This window comes from Neophocaena asiaeorientalis, unplaced genomic scaffold, assembly GCF_003031525.2.
Source record: "Neophocaena asiaeorientalis asiaeorientalis breed wild unplaced genomic scaffold, Neophocaena_asiaeorientalis_V1.1 scaffold606, whole genome shotgun sequence".
Lineage (NCBI taxonomy): Eukaryota > Metazoa > Chordata > Mammalia > Artiodactyla > Phocoenidae > Neophocaena > Neophocaena asiaeorientalis.
In genome coordinates this window covers 1,100,800-1,115,663 of record NW_020173687.1, presented here as the reverse complement: position 1 = coordinate 1,115,663, position 14,864 = coordinate 1,100,800, and the positions used below count along the sequence as shown (strand labels likewise).

The 14,864-nt window shown below is 59.6% G+C and overlaps 1 protein-coding gene across 1 annotated transcript in view; it reads left to right on the top strand.

Annotated features, from left to right (window-relative positions):
* Positions 1–14,646, top strand: part of NTSR1 (neurotensin receptor 1) — a 48,645-nt gene extending 33,999 nt beyond the window's left edge. The window contains exons 2-4 of the mRNA XM_024750452.1: positions 9,964–10,165; positions 13,203–13,293; positions 14,397–14,646. Of these exons, the coding sequence (XP_024606220.1) occupies positions 9,964–10,165; positions 13,203–13,293; positions 14,397–14,646 (543 nt within the window). The remainder of the gene's footprint in view (positions 1–9,963; positions 10,166–13,202; positions 13,294–14,396) is intronic.
* The last annotated feature ends 218 nt before the right edge of the window (positions 14,647–14,864 follow it).

Sequence of the window (14,864 nt, the reverse complement as noted above, 5' to 3'; positions counted from 1 at the left end):
TTACCCTGCGATTCTACCGAGGGGGAAAACCCCAATTCACGAACTCAGTGAGTCATTCTGGGGGAGGAGGGGCCCCGGCAGCTCAGGGCGCCTCCCGGAAGATGGACTTGGTGGAAGACTCGGGAAAGCATCTCTGCTCAGCGCACTTCCATGGGAAAGAGACTCAAATTGTTGGAGGAAAAGTGTAAGAAGGAACCTCTGACCTGGGAGGTCAGCAGCAGCAAAGACACCTGCTCAGAAGGAGACGTGCTCTGCCCTGGAGCCTCCTGCACCTCCAAGTGCACGGCTCCAGGGGCCCTGAGAGGCTGAGGGTGTAGCGGGACCTCTCAGCATCACCCTCGCTGCCCCCATGTCCACCCACCCCGGGGCCTGCCTCAGCCAAACTTCCATGTGTCCATCCCCACAGGCACCGCCCTAACACAGACGCATCACCTCCCTCCTGGGCCTGGGCCCCTCCCTGGGCCCTCTGTCCCCAGGCCCTACCCACCCTGCCCGCAGAACTCTCCCGAAATGCAAACACAGCTGTCCGCCCCTCTTCACCCCTCCCCCTCTTCCATGACCAGGAGGAAATGGCCCACTGTCTGGGATCTGACGCCGCCCGGCCCCCCGGGCTCCCGAGATCTCACGTGCTCCCCTCCTTCTCAGGCCCATGGGTGCCCCTCACCCCTCAGGTCTCCGTATGGAGGTCCCTCCTCCAGAAAATGGCCCTTTCCCCCGCCGGGCTGGGCCTCGTGCTCACCTCCATGCCACGTCTGTCCACCTGTCCTCCGCGCTCACCTCAGTCTATGTGCAGGGTGCCTCGCATACAGCAGGTGCTCAATAAGTGCTTGTGACGTTTAGGCAAGGTGGGCTTGGGTGCACAGTGCATTCAGAGGATGGAGGACGGAGCGTGAAGCACAGGCTGGTGGGCCTGCGGTGGGGAGGGGAGGGGGTGGGGAGGCTGCGGGTAAACAGAAGGGAGGGTGCTGGAACATTCCAGAAGAGACGCAGAGCCTGTCCCTGTTCAGGTCCGCGGCTCCTGGGCTGGGAGGAAGCCGGCTGCCTGGGGCCTGTCTCCAGGTAATTGCCTGAGTCACAGGAGGCCTGAGCAGGACAGCCTCGTTTCCTGAAATTGCATCCGAGGAAAAGGGCTGAGGAGCCTTGAGTGGAGCCTCTTGGCGTCCCTGCAAGCCGCTGGCCTGGCTTTCAAGAGAGGGAGGCTTCCCTGGGTGCCAATCAGCGCCCCCTCCTCCCCTCCCCGCCAGCCCTCGAGCTCAGACGTCAACAGTGCTCCAGGCACGCAGGGCCTGCGTCAGGCAGGGGTCCTTCTGCAGGGGTGCGGGCAGGGCAGGAACTGGGCTGGGGCCAGCCTGGGCTGTCCTCGGTCTCCTGGCCTTCAAGCTGGACCAGCCACCCCCATCTTCACAGGCAGGACACAGTCCCAGCGTGAGAAGGGGACGTGCCCAGGGGGCGCGGCAAGACCCCAGCCTGGGCTGCTCTGCTCTTCACTCCAGTTCTAGAAACAGAAGCCACCCCACAGGCCCACCTCTCACACACGTGTGGAGAGCAGTGAGTCTCGTGTGCCCCAGGCCGTTCGCACGGTGCGAAGGCCAGGGCTGTTCGCTGTTGCAGAGGGGCGCTGTGCAGCCGTGCAGGAGGACAGCGTAGTGGAGCACCGTGTGGTCACGCAGCCTCATGGAGGCCTGTGGTCTCTCGGGGACGGAGGAAGAATGGCCTTTAACAGATACGGTCGTCGGGGGAAGGAGCTTTGGAGTGGCGCTGGGCAGCTGGCCGGCGCCCACTGGCGTTCCCTCTTCCTTTACTGATTGACTTTTGTCCTGGAGAGGAGCACAGCCGGGCCCGCTGGCACTGGTGGGGACCAAGTGGGGGTGGGGCGCAGGACCCCACCATCATTTCTAAGGCGCCCCACTCCTAATCACAGCCATTTGGGGTGGAAGCCCCAGGAGGCCTGGCTGAAGGAGCAAAAGTGTCACTTCCCGGGGCTAAGCCCAGAGCACAAGGTCCCCTCCACGCCCAGGGGCTGGTCAGCTTGAGAGAAAAACTAGATCCAAACGCTGGTCCAGTGGGGCCTGGGGGGACGTGGGTGGCCGCTCCCAGCCCCCCTCCCTCACACCGGCCGCTCGGCTCCAGGTCTACCGTAATCAGATTCCCCGCAAGCAGGGACGGAACGCTAATTCCATTGAAAGGAGCCGAGACACTGGGTACAGGGCCGGATGTCCACGGGGAACGCAGTTAGCGCTCTGCCAGTGGACGGTAGTTCAAAATCGGGAACAGGATATTTGCTGAGCTGCCCACACAATCACATGGCAAGAAAACACTGAAAATCGTGGGATGGAGATTCAATCCCACAGTTGAATCACAGAATTGGAGATTCAGCTGCCAGCGAACACGCAGTAGGGCCGCTTCCCCGCCCACCCCTAGAGGCGGAGGACAGGCCCCGGGCCTGGAGCACCACTCCTTCCTAAGCGCTTTCTGGAATGCACGTGACACCAGCTTGGACCCGGTCCTGCAGGACTCACTCCCAGGCACGGCTGGGGGGTTCGCACAGTTCCCCGGAAATCCACTCCCAACGTCCGCCAGCCCCCAGGGGCTCTTGATTAAGACCGGGGCCCCAGGTCTTCCTGGCGTGGAGCAGAGAACGTTCTTCGATGCTTGACTTCCTTCAAGGGTGCACGCAGGACACTCTGTGTGGAACCGGCCCCGCTTTTACTCCTGAATCAAGGTGGCCCTACACGGCAGAAAGGCACACACAGAAGGCTTGGCAACCGACCCTGGGGGCTCATGTTCGGACGGAGAGCCACCCTGCAAGACAGAATTTGTCACGAGCGAGTACATGGTCATCGTCGTGGTGTGAGGTGCCGGTGGGGGTGAGAGCTGGGCTGTACCCGCTGGGGGCTGTGGTTTCACGGTAGGTGACAGGTGACCGCTAAGGTGCCTCCCTGCCCACATTCCGTGAGACACAGAGGCGGGGGCCGGGCCCGGGGTCAGACTTGCACCCCCTGCCCTGCGCCTGTCCTTGTCAAGGATTTTTACAGCCCCGTCGGTTGCTAATTAGCAGATGTCCCACTGATTTGAATGTTCTCATGGGCTTTTTAGCCAACAGATATCTGAAAACACGGCAAACAGGACTTCAGTCTACAGATGGTCTCGATGCAGTTTTGAGATGGGATGCCACGGCCGGAACGCGACTCACCACCCCGGCTTCCACACCCAGGGTGATTAACGAGCCCCCCACCAACTCACAGCCAAGGCCAGGTCCCCAGCACCTGCCCTGTGTGCTGCTGAGGGCAGGGTCCCATCCTGTCTCTCCTCGAGGACGGCGACCCTGGTACAGGTGGAGGGACAGGCGCAGTGGGAGGGCCATTTCCCTAATCCGATTGAGGGTCTCCTGGCAGCCAGGCTGGTGCCAGCGCTGCAGCACAGTCTGGGGGGGGGGGGGGTCCTCTGTGGCTGCGGCACTCCAGGAGGGCGAAGACTCCCACGTACAGGGCTGCTGGCTGCACGGGCAGTGGGGACTCGGTGGGGGCCTCTTGCAGAGGTCACAGGCTGCTCACCTGCCCTTCATCAGTGGACAGGAGGGGTCTGGGGACAGGGTGGAGTGTCCCTGATGATCGCTGCCCCCAGCTGGCTTGGGGGTCCCACTCCCCAGTCCCTCCCCACCCAGTCTTGCCAACCACAGCTGCTCCCAGCCCGGCACGCCTCTCCACCGGGGCAGCCCCTCCGCAGCGATGGGCTCTGTCCATGGTCCTGAACCCTAAGGCTCCCTGGGGCACGAGCATTGTCTCCACTCTAAGTCGCTGGTGACTCTGGTCAGTCTTCTCCCGGAAACTCCAAACCTGAAGAGGAGCACGGCGACCAGCGTGGAGCGGAAGGGAGATCAAAGAAAGGAGAGGGCTTCCCTGGTGGCACAGTGGTTGGGACTCCGCCTGCCGATGCAGGGGACACGGGTTCGTGCCCCGGTCCGGGAAGATCCCACATGCTGCGGAGCGGCTGGGCCCGTGAGCCATGGCCACTGAGCCTGCGCGTCCGGAGCCTGTGCTCCGCAACGGGAGAGGCCCGCGTACCACAAAAAAAAGAAAAAAAGAAAAAAAAAAAGAAGGGAGAGAGTAATGGACAGATGTTCAGTCCTGAGAGATCACCATGGAGTTGTGGCCTTTGGACTAGAAGTTGTTGTCAAATTTTTGCAGTTACCCAAAGTGTCCTCTCTGGGAAGCTGAGGGTGAGGCATGCATCCACCGAAGTGAGGTCCTCCGACACTTGCCCATGACCAGGGGGTTCTCCGTTCGTCCGCTCTCTGCTCTCTGCGTGTCACAGGCCCCAGGACACGGAAGCGAGGACTGGGCTGTGGGTCAGACTGTGTCTGGGCTTTTTCTTCTATAAAGTGAGAGCACCAATAGCTTCTATGTGCATATTCCACAAGGTGACACATGCAAGTCACTGAACATGGGTCTGGCTCATGGAAAGCACTCTGTTAAGAGTTAGCTAAAGGGGGGCTTCCCTGGTGGCACAGTGGTTGAGTCCGCCTCCCAATGCAGGGGACATGGGTTCGAGCCCTGGTCCGGGAAGATCCCACACACCGCGGAGCAGCTAAGCCCGTGTGCCACAACTACTGAGCCTGCGAGCCACAACTGCTGAGCCCACATGCCACAACTACTGAGCCCACATGCCACAACTAAGCCCAAGTGCTACAACTACTGAAGCCCACGCACCTAGAGCCCGTGCTCTGCAACACCACAACTACTGAGCCTGTGCTCTGGAGCCCGCGAGCCACAACTACTGAGCCCACGTGCCACAACTACTGAAGCCCGCGCACCTAGAGCCCATGCTCCACAGCAAGAGAAGCCACCGCAATGAGAAGCCTGTGCGCCACAACTAGAGAAAGCCCACGCACAGCAACAAAGACCCAATGCAGCCAAAAATAAATAAATGAAATAAATTTGTTTAAAAAAAAAAAAAAGAGTTAGCTAAAGAGTGTGTATCAACCAGAAAGTGGAAGTCCTTTATACGGAGCCAAAATCTGGTACTAGAGCCACCCAATGGCGGTGGGACTGCATTGTGAGGGGCTGGGACTAGTGGCCCGAGTGGCCAAGCTAAGCCCGGAGCTGCGCACGGTCCGTGGAGCCCCCTCCCCTGCCCGAGGTGGCCTTTCGGGCCCTAAGATGACTCACTCGGTGCCTCATGCAGGCAGTTCTGGGGGAGGCTTGGGGTCCCTCCCCTAAAGGCACACGCTGGGCTTCCCCCCAGACACTCAGGCCTGCGGTCAGGGCTCTGACCCACAGAGCAGCAGGCCCTCAACGCTCGTCTGTCTTCTTTCCCAGACGCGTGTCTGCCGTGGACCGCGTGTGCCCTCCTGGGTGGGATCCCAGCGGCGTCCAGAGGGTCTGGGTGCTCGTGAGATGAGGGATGTTGGAGGGCAGAGTTTCTCGGACAACGTCAGCCCGGGAGATTCTGGGCTGTGTCACCTTGAAGGACAGTTTCTGCCCTCCCAGCCCTGGTGTCCCGCCTATGAAGCAAGGGTGGATGCACTGAGATCTGGTGCCCTCCACCTCCAACACCCCCATCCCAGGGCGGCAAGGTGGGGCGTGTTGTTCTCGTGTCACTGTGGGAGCAGGGGCCCGGGCACCTGTCACGGGACACACATTCATTCCACTCAGGTGCTTTAAGGTCAAGAGGGCGTGCCCAGAGCCCCCCAGCTCCCCGCCCTTTCCCTGAGTCGGCCTGGGTCAGCCTCTGTTAGGCTTCTCTCCAGGGAGCAACCCTGGGCGTAGAGACGGCTCCTTACTTTACGGAGGCAGCAGCTGCTTGTGTTTGCTCTTTTCACTAAACCATGACCTCGGCCCTCCCTGTCGGTCATTCTCAGCGTCTACAGCACCCCGTGGTGTGGATGCGTCATAACTTATCAACCAGCCCGAGTGGGTGGGCATTGAACTTGTTCTGGGTTTTTGCTTTTCGAGCAGGGCTGTGCTGAGAGACAGTGACAAACAGGGACTCTGGAGTGACTTGCATCATTGTCCTGCCCTTGGTGGTGGCCGAGGGGGAGGGGACTTTCAGCATTTGCTGGGTGAGGAGGTTAGGAGGAGGCGGTCCCTAAAGCCTGGGCCTGGCTGGACTGGTCATCTGCTGGGGGTGGCCCCTGCCAGGCCAGTGAGGCCATCTACATTGGAGGGTTTGACAGGAAGCCCCTTCTCTCTGCCTCTCCCCTCAGAAGCTGTTGTACAAGCTGCTGAGTTTTGCAAACACCCTGAGAGAGATTTTTTTTTGGCTGTGGTGGGTCTTCGTTGCTGCACGCAGGCTTTTCTCGAGTTGTGGCGAGTGGGGGGGGTCTACTCTTTGTTGAGGTGCGCGGGCTTCTCAGTGTGGTGGCTTCTCTGGTTGCGGAGCACGGGCTCTAGGCACCGGGCTTCAGTAGTTGTGCCACGTGGGCTTCAGTAGTTGTGGCTCATGGGCTTCAGTAGTTGTGGCACGTGGGCTCAGTATTTGTGGCTCGTGGGCTCTAGAGCACAGGCTCAATACTTGTGGCATGTGGGCTTAGTTGCTCCGCGGCATATGGAATCTTCCCGGACCAGGGCTCGAACCTGTGTCCTCTGAATTGGCAAGCGGATTATTAACCACTGCGCCACCAGGGAAGCCCCTGAGCGGTATTTTGCACCTTCCCACTCACCGCAGGCTGGTGTTGAGCCATGAAGCCCCGGAGTCCAGGGGCTGTCTCTTTACCTAAACACCGTGGGACCAGCGAGAAACAGGCCGGTACAAGACAAGCTGTTGCCCCTCAGAGGAAGGGTAGACGGGACAACAGCCTTGAAGGAGGAGGCAGAGGCATGAGGACCCCGTGACTGCGGGCCAGGCTATGCGCGTTCCGTTGGTGCCCCGCACCTGTTTGCAGGCAGGTCGGGGGCAGCCCTTCCTCCCAGACAGACCTGTGTCCTGTTCCACTTTCTTTTTACTGCTTAACCATTTCACTCTCTGTCCCTCACAAAATTACAAATGCTCTCCTTTCACCTGTGAGGGCCCATTCTTAGGCAGGTCCCCCACACAAGGTGGGAGAACAGAACCAATGGGCACAAAAGCAGTTTCCTGCTCAGCAGGCCCCCCACAAAGGTGGGGTCTCTCTTCTGAACAGCAGGCCTGGGGCTGGTTGTCATAGGACAAACGTGATTGGTGGAGAGGTGAACGTGTGGCCTGTGTGTGTCCAATGAGGGCTCACCCGGGCCTCTCGGAATGTGCCCACTGGCCAGGAATGGAGTGGGGTGGGTGTTTCCAGGGGAGCGGACGGAGGTCCTGGGAAGGGACGGTGGAAGCAGCAGGCCCTGAGCATCCAGCCCCCAGCTCTGCAGCCCGTCACCCACCTCCTCCCACTGGTTCAGGCGCTGCCTTTACCACAGGCCACGTTGGCCTCACCGGGAACTGCTCCTGGCCTCTCTCCTGCTCCCCTGATTTATTCGCGCCAAACTATTCTCCTACAATCTCTTTTTAGTGCCCTCCCATAGTGGGTGAGGCCTCCCGTCCCCTACTGACCTGTCACCTTCCTTTCCAGAACTTTCCTGGCTACTCTTAGATTATCTTTTTTTCCATCTGAATTTGAGAGACAGGCTGTCTATCCCCAGGTGCTCTCACATTTTATCGGGACAAATGCATAGACGAGGCGCATCCCTCCACGTCCGCATGTCTCTGTCTGGAAGGGCCCCGGTTGCCCCTCCTTCCCCTCTGTCCTTCCTGTGGCTACACTTGCAGTGGTTCCTGGACATCTTGCACAGGGCTTAGCCGACTCCCTTCTCTTTGCTTGTTGCCAGGAGTGGGCTGCTCCCCTGTTCCCAGAAGTTGGGGTGGAGTGCAGGAAAGGGGTACAGGCTGAGCTCCCATCCGTGCTGTGAGCCTCGGCAAGAGAAGGCGACCCCGAGAGCCAGGCGTTGCCCTGGTACCCCATAATCCAGGTTCAGTCTCAGTGTCCAGGCTGGAGGGGCGGGGGAGGCCGAGAGAAGACACGCCCCTCCGGAAGCCCACGCCGGCCTCGAGCCTCGTCCCCAGGCCTCTGTTGGGGGGCGCCTGCAGTGCCGGGGCCCCTCTCCCCACTCCAGAACCTCAGGATCAGGGCCTGGACTTCTCCCAACTGGGGGATCCGCTGGGGGCCTGGGCCCTGGTCCACCGCTCGCGGCCCCCAGAGGTGGCTGTTTTTGCTGTGCTCATCGAAGTATGGTATTTCAAATGTTTTGACATTTAAAATCTGTGTTGAATACATTTGTTTTGTTTACATTTTGCCCGGCTGTGGTGACTCACGGGAATTGGTTTGTCTCCTGGGCCCAGGCCCGGCCTCCCCTGCGCCCCAGCCCGGCCCCCGGCCCAGAGCTACCCCTCGGCCGCACCAGCCCATCACCGTCCTGAGGGAGGACCTCCAGACCGCCACTTGAGCTCAGTGGACGCAGGAGAGAAGGGTGCCCGGGAGAGGCCACTCCCAAGCACCCAGCGGGTGACTAGTGATGGGCGCAAGGGCTGGCAAGTGTGGAAAGGACGCCTGCCGAGGGCCCACGCGGCCCCTGTCTGACGTGTTTGTCCTCTAGTTTAGGGGAGTCTTTTTCAAAAGGAGCCAGAGGTGACCTCAGCCACCATCTGGATGCCTACAGTCCTCCCAAGCGGCACCCGGAGCACTGTGGGGCGGGCAGGACTCGCGGAGGCATTGGCCAACGCCCCGAAGAGAGGGCCGTGTGAGCTGCCCTGCTCGGGACAGAGGTCTGACATCCAGGAGGCCCAGGAGGCGAACCCATCGGCGTTCTAGAGCCTCCAGCACCTCTTGGCTTCCTGCTGGCCGCTGCCGCATTAGGAGGACAGAGCTGGACTGTCCTTACCCTGCTGAGACAGTCCTTGTCTACCATCGAGGAGACCTCCACACGGGACCCTCGGCTCTGCTCTCAGGGCTGTGCGCAAACCCGAGTTAGGAGGTGGAGGGGGCAGCCTGGAGCCCGGGGCACCCCCTGCAGACCCCGGGAACCAGGTGGGGCCAGTGCAGGTGTCTCTCCAGGGGCAGCCGTTTGCTCTTTGACTCTGAAGTTCACGTGAGCGTTCAGGGCGGCGGCGGTCGGGTAGGGGGCATGGAGAAGAGGCACCGCCCCTCACAAGGGCTCGCGAGCTCACGCTTAGAAGCTCGGGCGTCGGGATGTGGCGTGAGGACCAGCGTGCTCGAAAGCCAGCGGCAAACGCGGTTTTACACCAGAGGCTTGTTACTCCGGGGCCCTGGGAGGTGATGCGGATTCAGGACCAGCTCAGTGGGAGGCCCGCTCCCCATCGCTGGTCAGGGCCACACATGTGCACTGGCGGGTTTGCGTCCCTGTCAGCAACGCCAGTGGCAGCTCAGGGAGGCCACAACTTCTCGGGCTGAGCAGGTGCCCGTGAAGGCGGGTCTCAGCCTGGTGTCGCTGAGGAGCTGGGCTCCAGCTCAAGTCCAGGTCCAGCCGCTCTGAGCTGGTGACTTTGGCAAAGCCCCTCGGCACCCGGAGACTCAGTTTCCCCAGAGGCAGAGAAACGTGGAAGGTGGAGGTGCCAACGAGAAGCGCTTTTCAACGCGCTGAGAGGAAGTGGGGCGGGGGGCGGGTCTCCCCTTCGTGTCCTAACGTGAGCTGTACGTGTGCAGGACGAGGGACGCTGGGTGAGCCATCCTGGAGAGAAGTCAGGAGGGACCGCTTCCTTGTCCAGACCCGGGAACGCAGAGACCCAGCCCCTCACCGCAGCCGGGGTGCCCCAGGGTTTTACTCCACACTGTGTACAGGCTGAGGGCTCCCCAAGCTGTCGGAGAGTCTGCAAACCTCCCCCAGGAAGCCAGGGCTGTGGGAGCAGGCAGAGAGTCAGTCTGGGAACGGACAGACCGAGCGCCGCCCACGCTCCAACCCCTACACCTGGGCCGGTGGGCGGGGCGGGTGCCAGGGCGCATCCCCTGCCCCAGCCTCACGGGCCGCCCCTCTCCACCTCTCGCAGATCAACACCTTCATGTCTTTCGTGCTCCCCATGGTGGCCATCTCCGTCCTGAATACCATCATTGCCAACAAGCTGACCGTGATGGTCCGCCAGGCGGCCGAGCAGGGCCAGGTGCGCACAGTTGGGGACCAGCATAGCTCGTTCAGCATGTCCATCGAGCCCGGCCGGGTCCAGGCCCTGCGCCACGGCGTCCGGGTCTTACGTACGTAACTGCTGGGCCCTGCGAGGGGCGGGCGGCGGGCGGCCACCAGGGGCCAGCAAAGCAGCGAGCTGGGTACCACAAACAGAAGGTTTAGAGACCCTGGGAACGGAGCGCGTCCGGGCCAAGGCTCAGAGTGCCGGCTCTCCCTGGGGTCGGGGCTTCTCTTGACTCCCTCACTCATCCATCCGTATATCCACCGATTCAGCAAGCCTCCTGGCACCGGCTGAGTCGGACAGTTTGCTCACAAAGCCAGGGCCACAGAGTTGGGGTCCCCATGCGTGCCGGGCAGTCAGGTGCCAGCTGGAGAGGCCGGAGGTGCAGTCCCTCTGCACAGATTCTAGTAGGGAATCCTGAAGGATCGTGTGGGGTGGGCCCTACGTTTCTGTGGGTGGTGAGGGTCCTTCCTCCCTCTGTGTGTCCCCGGGCATGGCCTGGGCCTGCAGGTGCATTATGAGGAGGGGTCCTCAAAACAACCTGCCCCTCCGTGCTCTCCTGAGGCAGCCCCGGCCCCCCCGGTCCCCCAGAGTGCCTAGCATGTGCTTCCCACCACCCCAGGATCCACGCCCCATCTCCCCCCTGCCCCAGGCTGCCTGCCCCTCACCTTTGCAGGTCTTGGAAGGAAAAGGTCCCCGCAGCTCTGTCCAAAAGGAACGTGATGCAGGCCCCACATGGGATGTTAGATGGTCCAGTAACCACCTTTTTAAACAGTCAAAAGAGACAGGTAAAATTCACTTGGATCATTTATTGCTCCAGTATTTCCAAAACAGCATGACGTCTGCATCCGTCCTACCCCCGGCCCCCCCCGCCCCCCAGAGTGCCTACCCTGTGCTTCCCACCACCCCAGGATCCACGCCCCATCTCCCCCCTGCCCCAGGCTGCCTGCCCCTCACCTTTGCAGGTCTTGGAAGGAAAAGGTCCCCGCAGCTCTGTCCAAAAGGAACGTGATGCAGGCCCCACATGGGATGTTAGATGGTCCAGTAACCACCTTTTTAAACAGTCAAAAGAGACAGGTAAAATTCACTTGGATCATTTATTGCTCCAGTATTTCCAAAACAGCATGACGTCTGCATCCGTCCACAGCACGTGATTGACGGGAGAGTGACTCGGGTGTGCTTCGCACCCGGGCCGGCTCAGCCCCCACAGCCGCGGGTCAGGTGACCGGGGCGGCAGTGTTTGCTTCTGCCGCATGCGGGCGGGCTCTCTGGAGCAGCCCGGTGCCACCAACCCCTGCCGCCAGCAGGCAGCGCCTCCGTCGGGACCTCCCCGGCCCAGGGTCTCCGCAAGCCCCCCAGAGGGCAGCAGCCCTGGAGCAGGGATCCCAAAGCCAGGACCTCCCCCAGATCCCCCCACATCCCCAAGAAGATGACGCACCTCTCGGGGAACACCCTTCTCTCTGCCCCGGGACAGCACACTCGGCCCGAAGTTTTCCCGAGTGGTTGGGTGCTTTCTTTCGCATCGTGGTGAAATATACAGAGCATGAAATTCACCGTCTTGACCGTTTCTAAGTGCACAACTGAGCAGCAGTGTAGATGCCCATGTTGCTGTGCGGCTGTCACCGCCAACCCTCCCACCGTGTAAGACTGAAACTCTTCCCGTGAAACACCAAGTCCCCACCCCCTCCCCCAGCCCCCGACAACCACCTTCTACTTTCTGTCTCTGTGAATTTGACTCCTCCAGGGACCGCCTTTAGGTGGAATCGCACAGTACTGGGGTTTTTTGTGACTGCTTTATTCATATGGTGTGATGTCTTCACGGTTCATCTATGTTGTAGCCTGTGTCAGAACGTCCTCGCTTTTGAGGGCTGAATATTCTGTTGCATGGATGGACCACGTTTGGTTTATCGTCATCCATTGATTTCAGCCACTCTGAATAGTGGTGCTGCTATGAGCTACTGGCATCTGTTTGAACTCCTGCTTCCGGTTCTTTGGGGGCATAAACCCAGGAGTAGAATTTTAATTTATTGAATTAAAAAATATTTTTAAACAGCCAAAGTGTTTTCTAAGGTGGCTGTACCATTTTACATTCCCACCGACAGTGTACAAATGTTCCAGTTTCTCCACATCCTCCCCCAAATGACTCTTTTCTGTGTTCTTCTTTCATAGGAGCTATCCTGTTGGGTGTGAGGTGGTACCCTCTTGTAGTTTTGATTTGCATTCCGCCAGTGATCGGTGATGTTAAGCATCTCTTTGTGTGCTTATTGGCCATTGGTATCTCTTCTTCGGAGAAATGTCTATTCAAGTCCTCTGCCTGCTTTTGTATTGGGCTGTTTGATTTTTGTTGTTGAGTTTTCTATATGCCCAGGATATTAATCCCTTATCAGATATGTGATGCAAATATTTTCTCCCATTCTGAAGGTTGCCTTTTCGCTCTGTCAATTGTGACCTTTAATACAGAGTTATTTATTTTTCTATAGTCCAAATTATTTATTTTTTCCCTTGTCTTTTCAAATTCAATGTTGTGAAATTTTTGTCCTATATTTTCTTCTAAGAATTTTGTACCTTAGCTTTTATGTTTAGATCTTTGATCCATTTTGAGTTAATTTTTGCAGATGGTGTGAGGTAAGGGGACAGCTTCATTCTTTTGCATGTGGGGATCCAGTTTTCCCAGAACATTCGTTGAAAAGACAGCCCTTTTCCCTTTGATCTTGGCGCCCCGTAGAAAGTCATTTGACTCTATATGGGAGGGCTTATTTCTGGGTCCTCTGTTCTAGTCCATGGGTCTATACGTCTGTCCTCATGCCATTACCACTCTGTTTGGATGACTGTAGCTTTGTGGTAGGTTTTGAAGTCAGGAAGGGTGAGTCCTCCAGCTTTGTTCTTCTTTCTCGAGATTGTCTTGTCTGTCCAGCATCCCTTGAGATTCCCAATGAATTCTTCTATTTCTGCAAAAACTGTCATCAGGATTTCCGTAGACAGTCCACTGAATCTCTAGATCACTTTGGGCAGCGCTGTCATCTTAACACTATTAGCTGTTTCAGTCCACGAACACGGGACATCTCCCTCCACCTCCCTGAGGCCCATATCCCTCCATGTCTCAGGTGCCGTGGTCATCGCCTTCGTGGTCTGCTGGCTGCCCTACCATGTACGGCGCCTCATGTTCAGCTACATTTCGGACGAGCAGTGGACCCCGTGAGTATGGGAGGCTGGGGCCAAAGGGGTGAGGCTTGGGCTGGGGGCACGCTTCCCAAAACAGTTGAGTGTAGGGGTTGGGGGCACTGAGAGGGGCAGCTCAGGGTGGGCGGGTCAGCATCCCCCGACAGGCCCTCAGGTGTGGCTGTGATAGGGCAGGGAAGGCAGAGTCCGTAGAGGGACAGACACCCTGGAAGCTGCTTCGTAGAAGGAAAGCAAGTCCTAAAACAGTCAGTACAAGACGGGTTTGGGGGCGTCTGGAGAGTGACAGGAAGGGCTGGCGCTGCTGGCTGTGGGAGGAGTGATGGCGACTGTCGGGGCCCCCAGACCACCCCCAGCCTGGAGGAGTTGCCAGGAGGACCCCTGGGACTCAGAGAGCATCACACCCGCACTGCGACGTATGGACGCCGGCCTCGCCAGCTGGCCTCCCCGCAACGGTAGCCTCAGCCCCGCTGCGTGAGCTCCTCTGCATAGCGGGGCTGCCAGGTCCCAGGGTTGTGGGCTCTTCCAAGTGTCGGGGAGCCACTAGGGAGGGAAAATCTAGAAAGGATGAAGAGAAGGTACAGGGCGTGGAACACAGCCCAAAGTAAAGGGGTTCTGAAACTCAGGGCCGCCTGGTAGTGAAGTGAGCTGCAAGATGAGGGGGTGAGATCCCTGTGCACGGAGGCAAGCAAGTCGAGGTGAGGTGCACAGCTGTCTGGGAGGTGCAGAGGGGGTTCCTGGCCTGGCTGTTCTGTTGAGGCCAGGCCCTGGCCACGTCCTGCAGCCCTGAGGGGAGGCTGGGATTCTGCACAAGGAAGGGCAGGCCAGCTGGGCTGCAGGGAGAGGTGGAGACTGCGGCCAAGGGGGACTGCACAGCTGGCCTCGGGTGGGAGGCCGCAGCTCAGCTCGGCAGTTCAGCTGACCGGTGCCAGGCGGGAGTGTGCTCAGAACTTCCAACCTCTCAAGAGAAACCAGAGCCCTGGAATTTATTGTGAAATATCCCCACTTCAAAAGATGTCCAAGTAGTCTGCAATGACTGTCCCAGGCCCCTGCGTCAGCCACGGGCTGCCCCGTGCGGGCTGTGTCTGGCCCGCCAGCCTGAGCGTCCTCTCCCACCCCAGGTTCCTGTATGACTTCTACCACTACTTCTACATGCTGACCAACGCCCTCTTCTACGTCAGCTCCACCATCAACCCCGTGCTGTACAACCTCGTCTCCGCCAACTTCCGCCAGATCTTCCTGTCCACGCTGGCCTGCCTGTGTCCCCTGTGGGGGTACAGGAGGAGGAGGCCGGCCTTCTCAAGGAAGGCCAGCAGCGTGTCCGGAAGCCACAACTTCTCCAGCAATGTCACCCGGGAGACGCTGTACTAGGCCCGGGCGGGGCCAGGCGGGGGGCCGGGAGGGGTCACAGAGGGGCTGCCACTCGGCCTCCACGCCTGTCCGCCCAGCGCCTGAGAGCTGGACGGGGGTCGGCCCTGCTCCGTGGCATCCGAGGCCCAGGACCCAGCACCCACACCCAGAGGCTGCACTTCCTTTCGGCTTCTCCTCTCTCACCCTCCCCCGCACCCCTTCTCTTTCAAAGCCAGAAA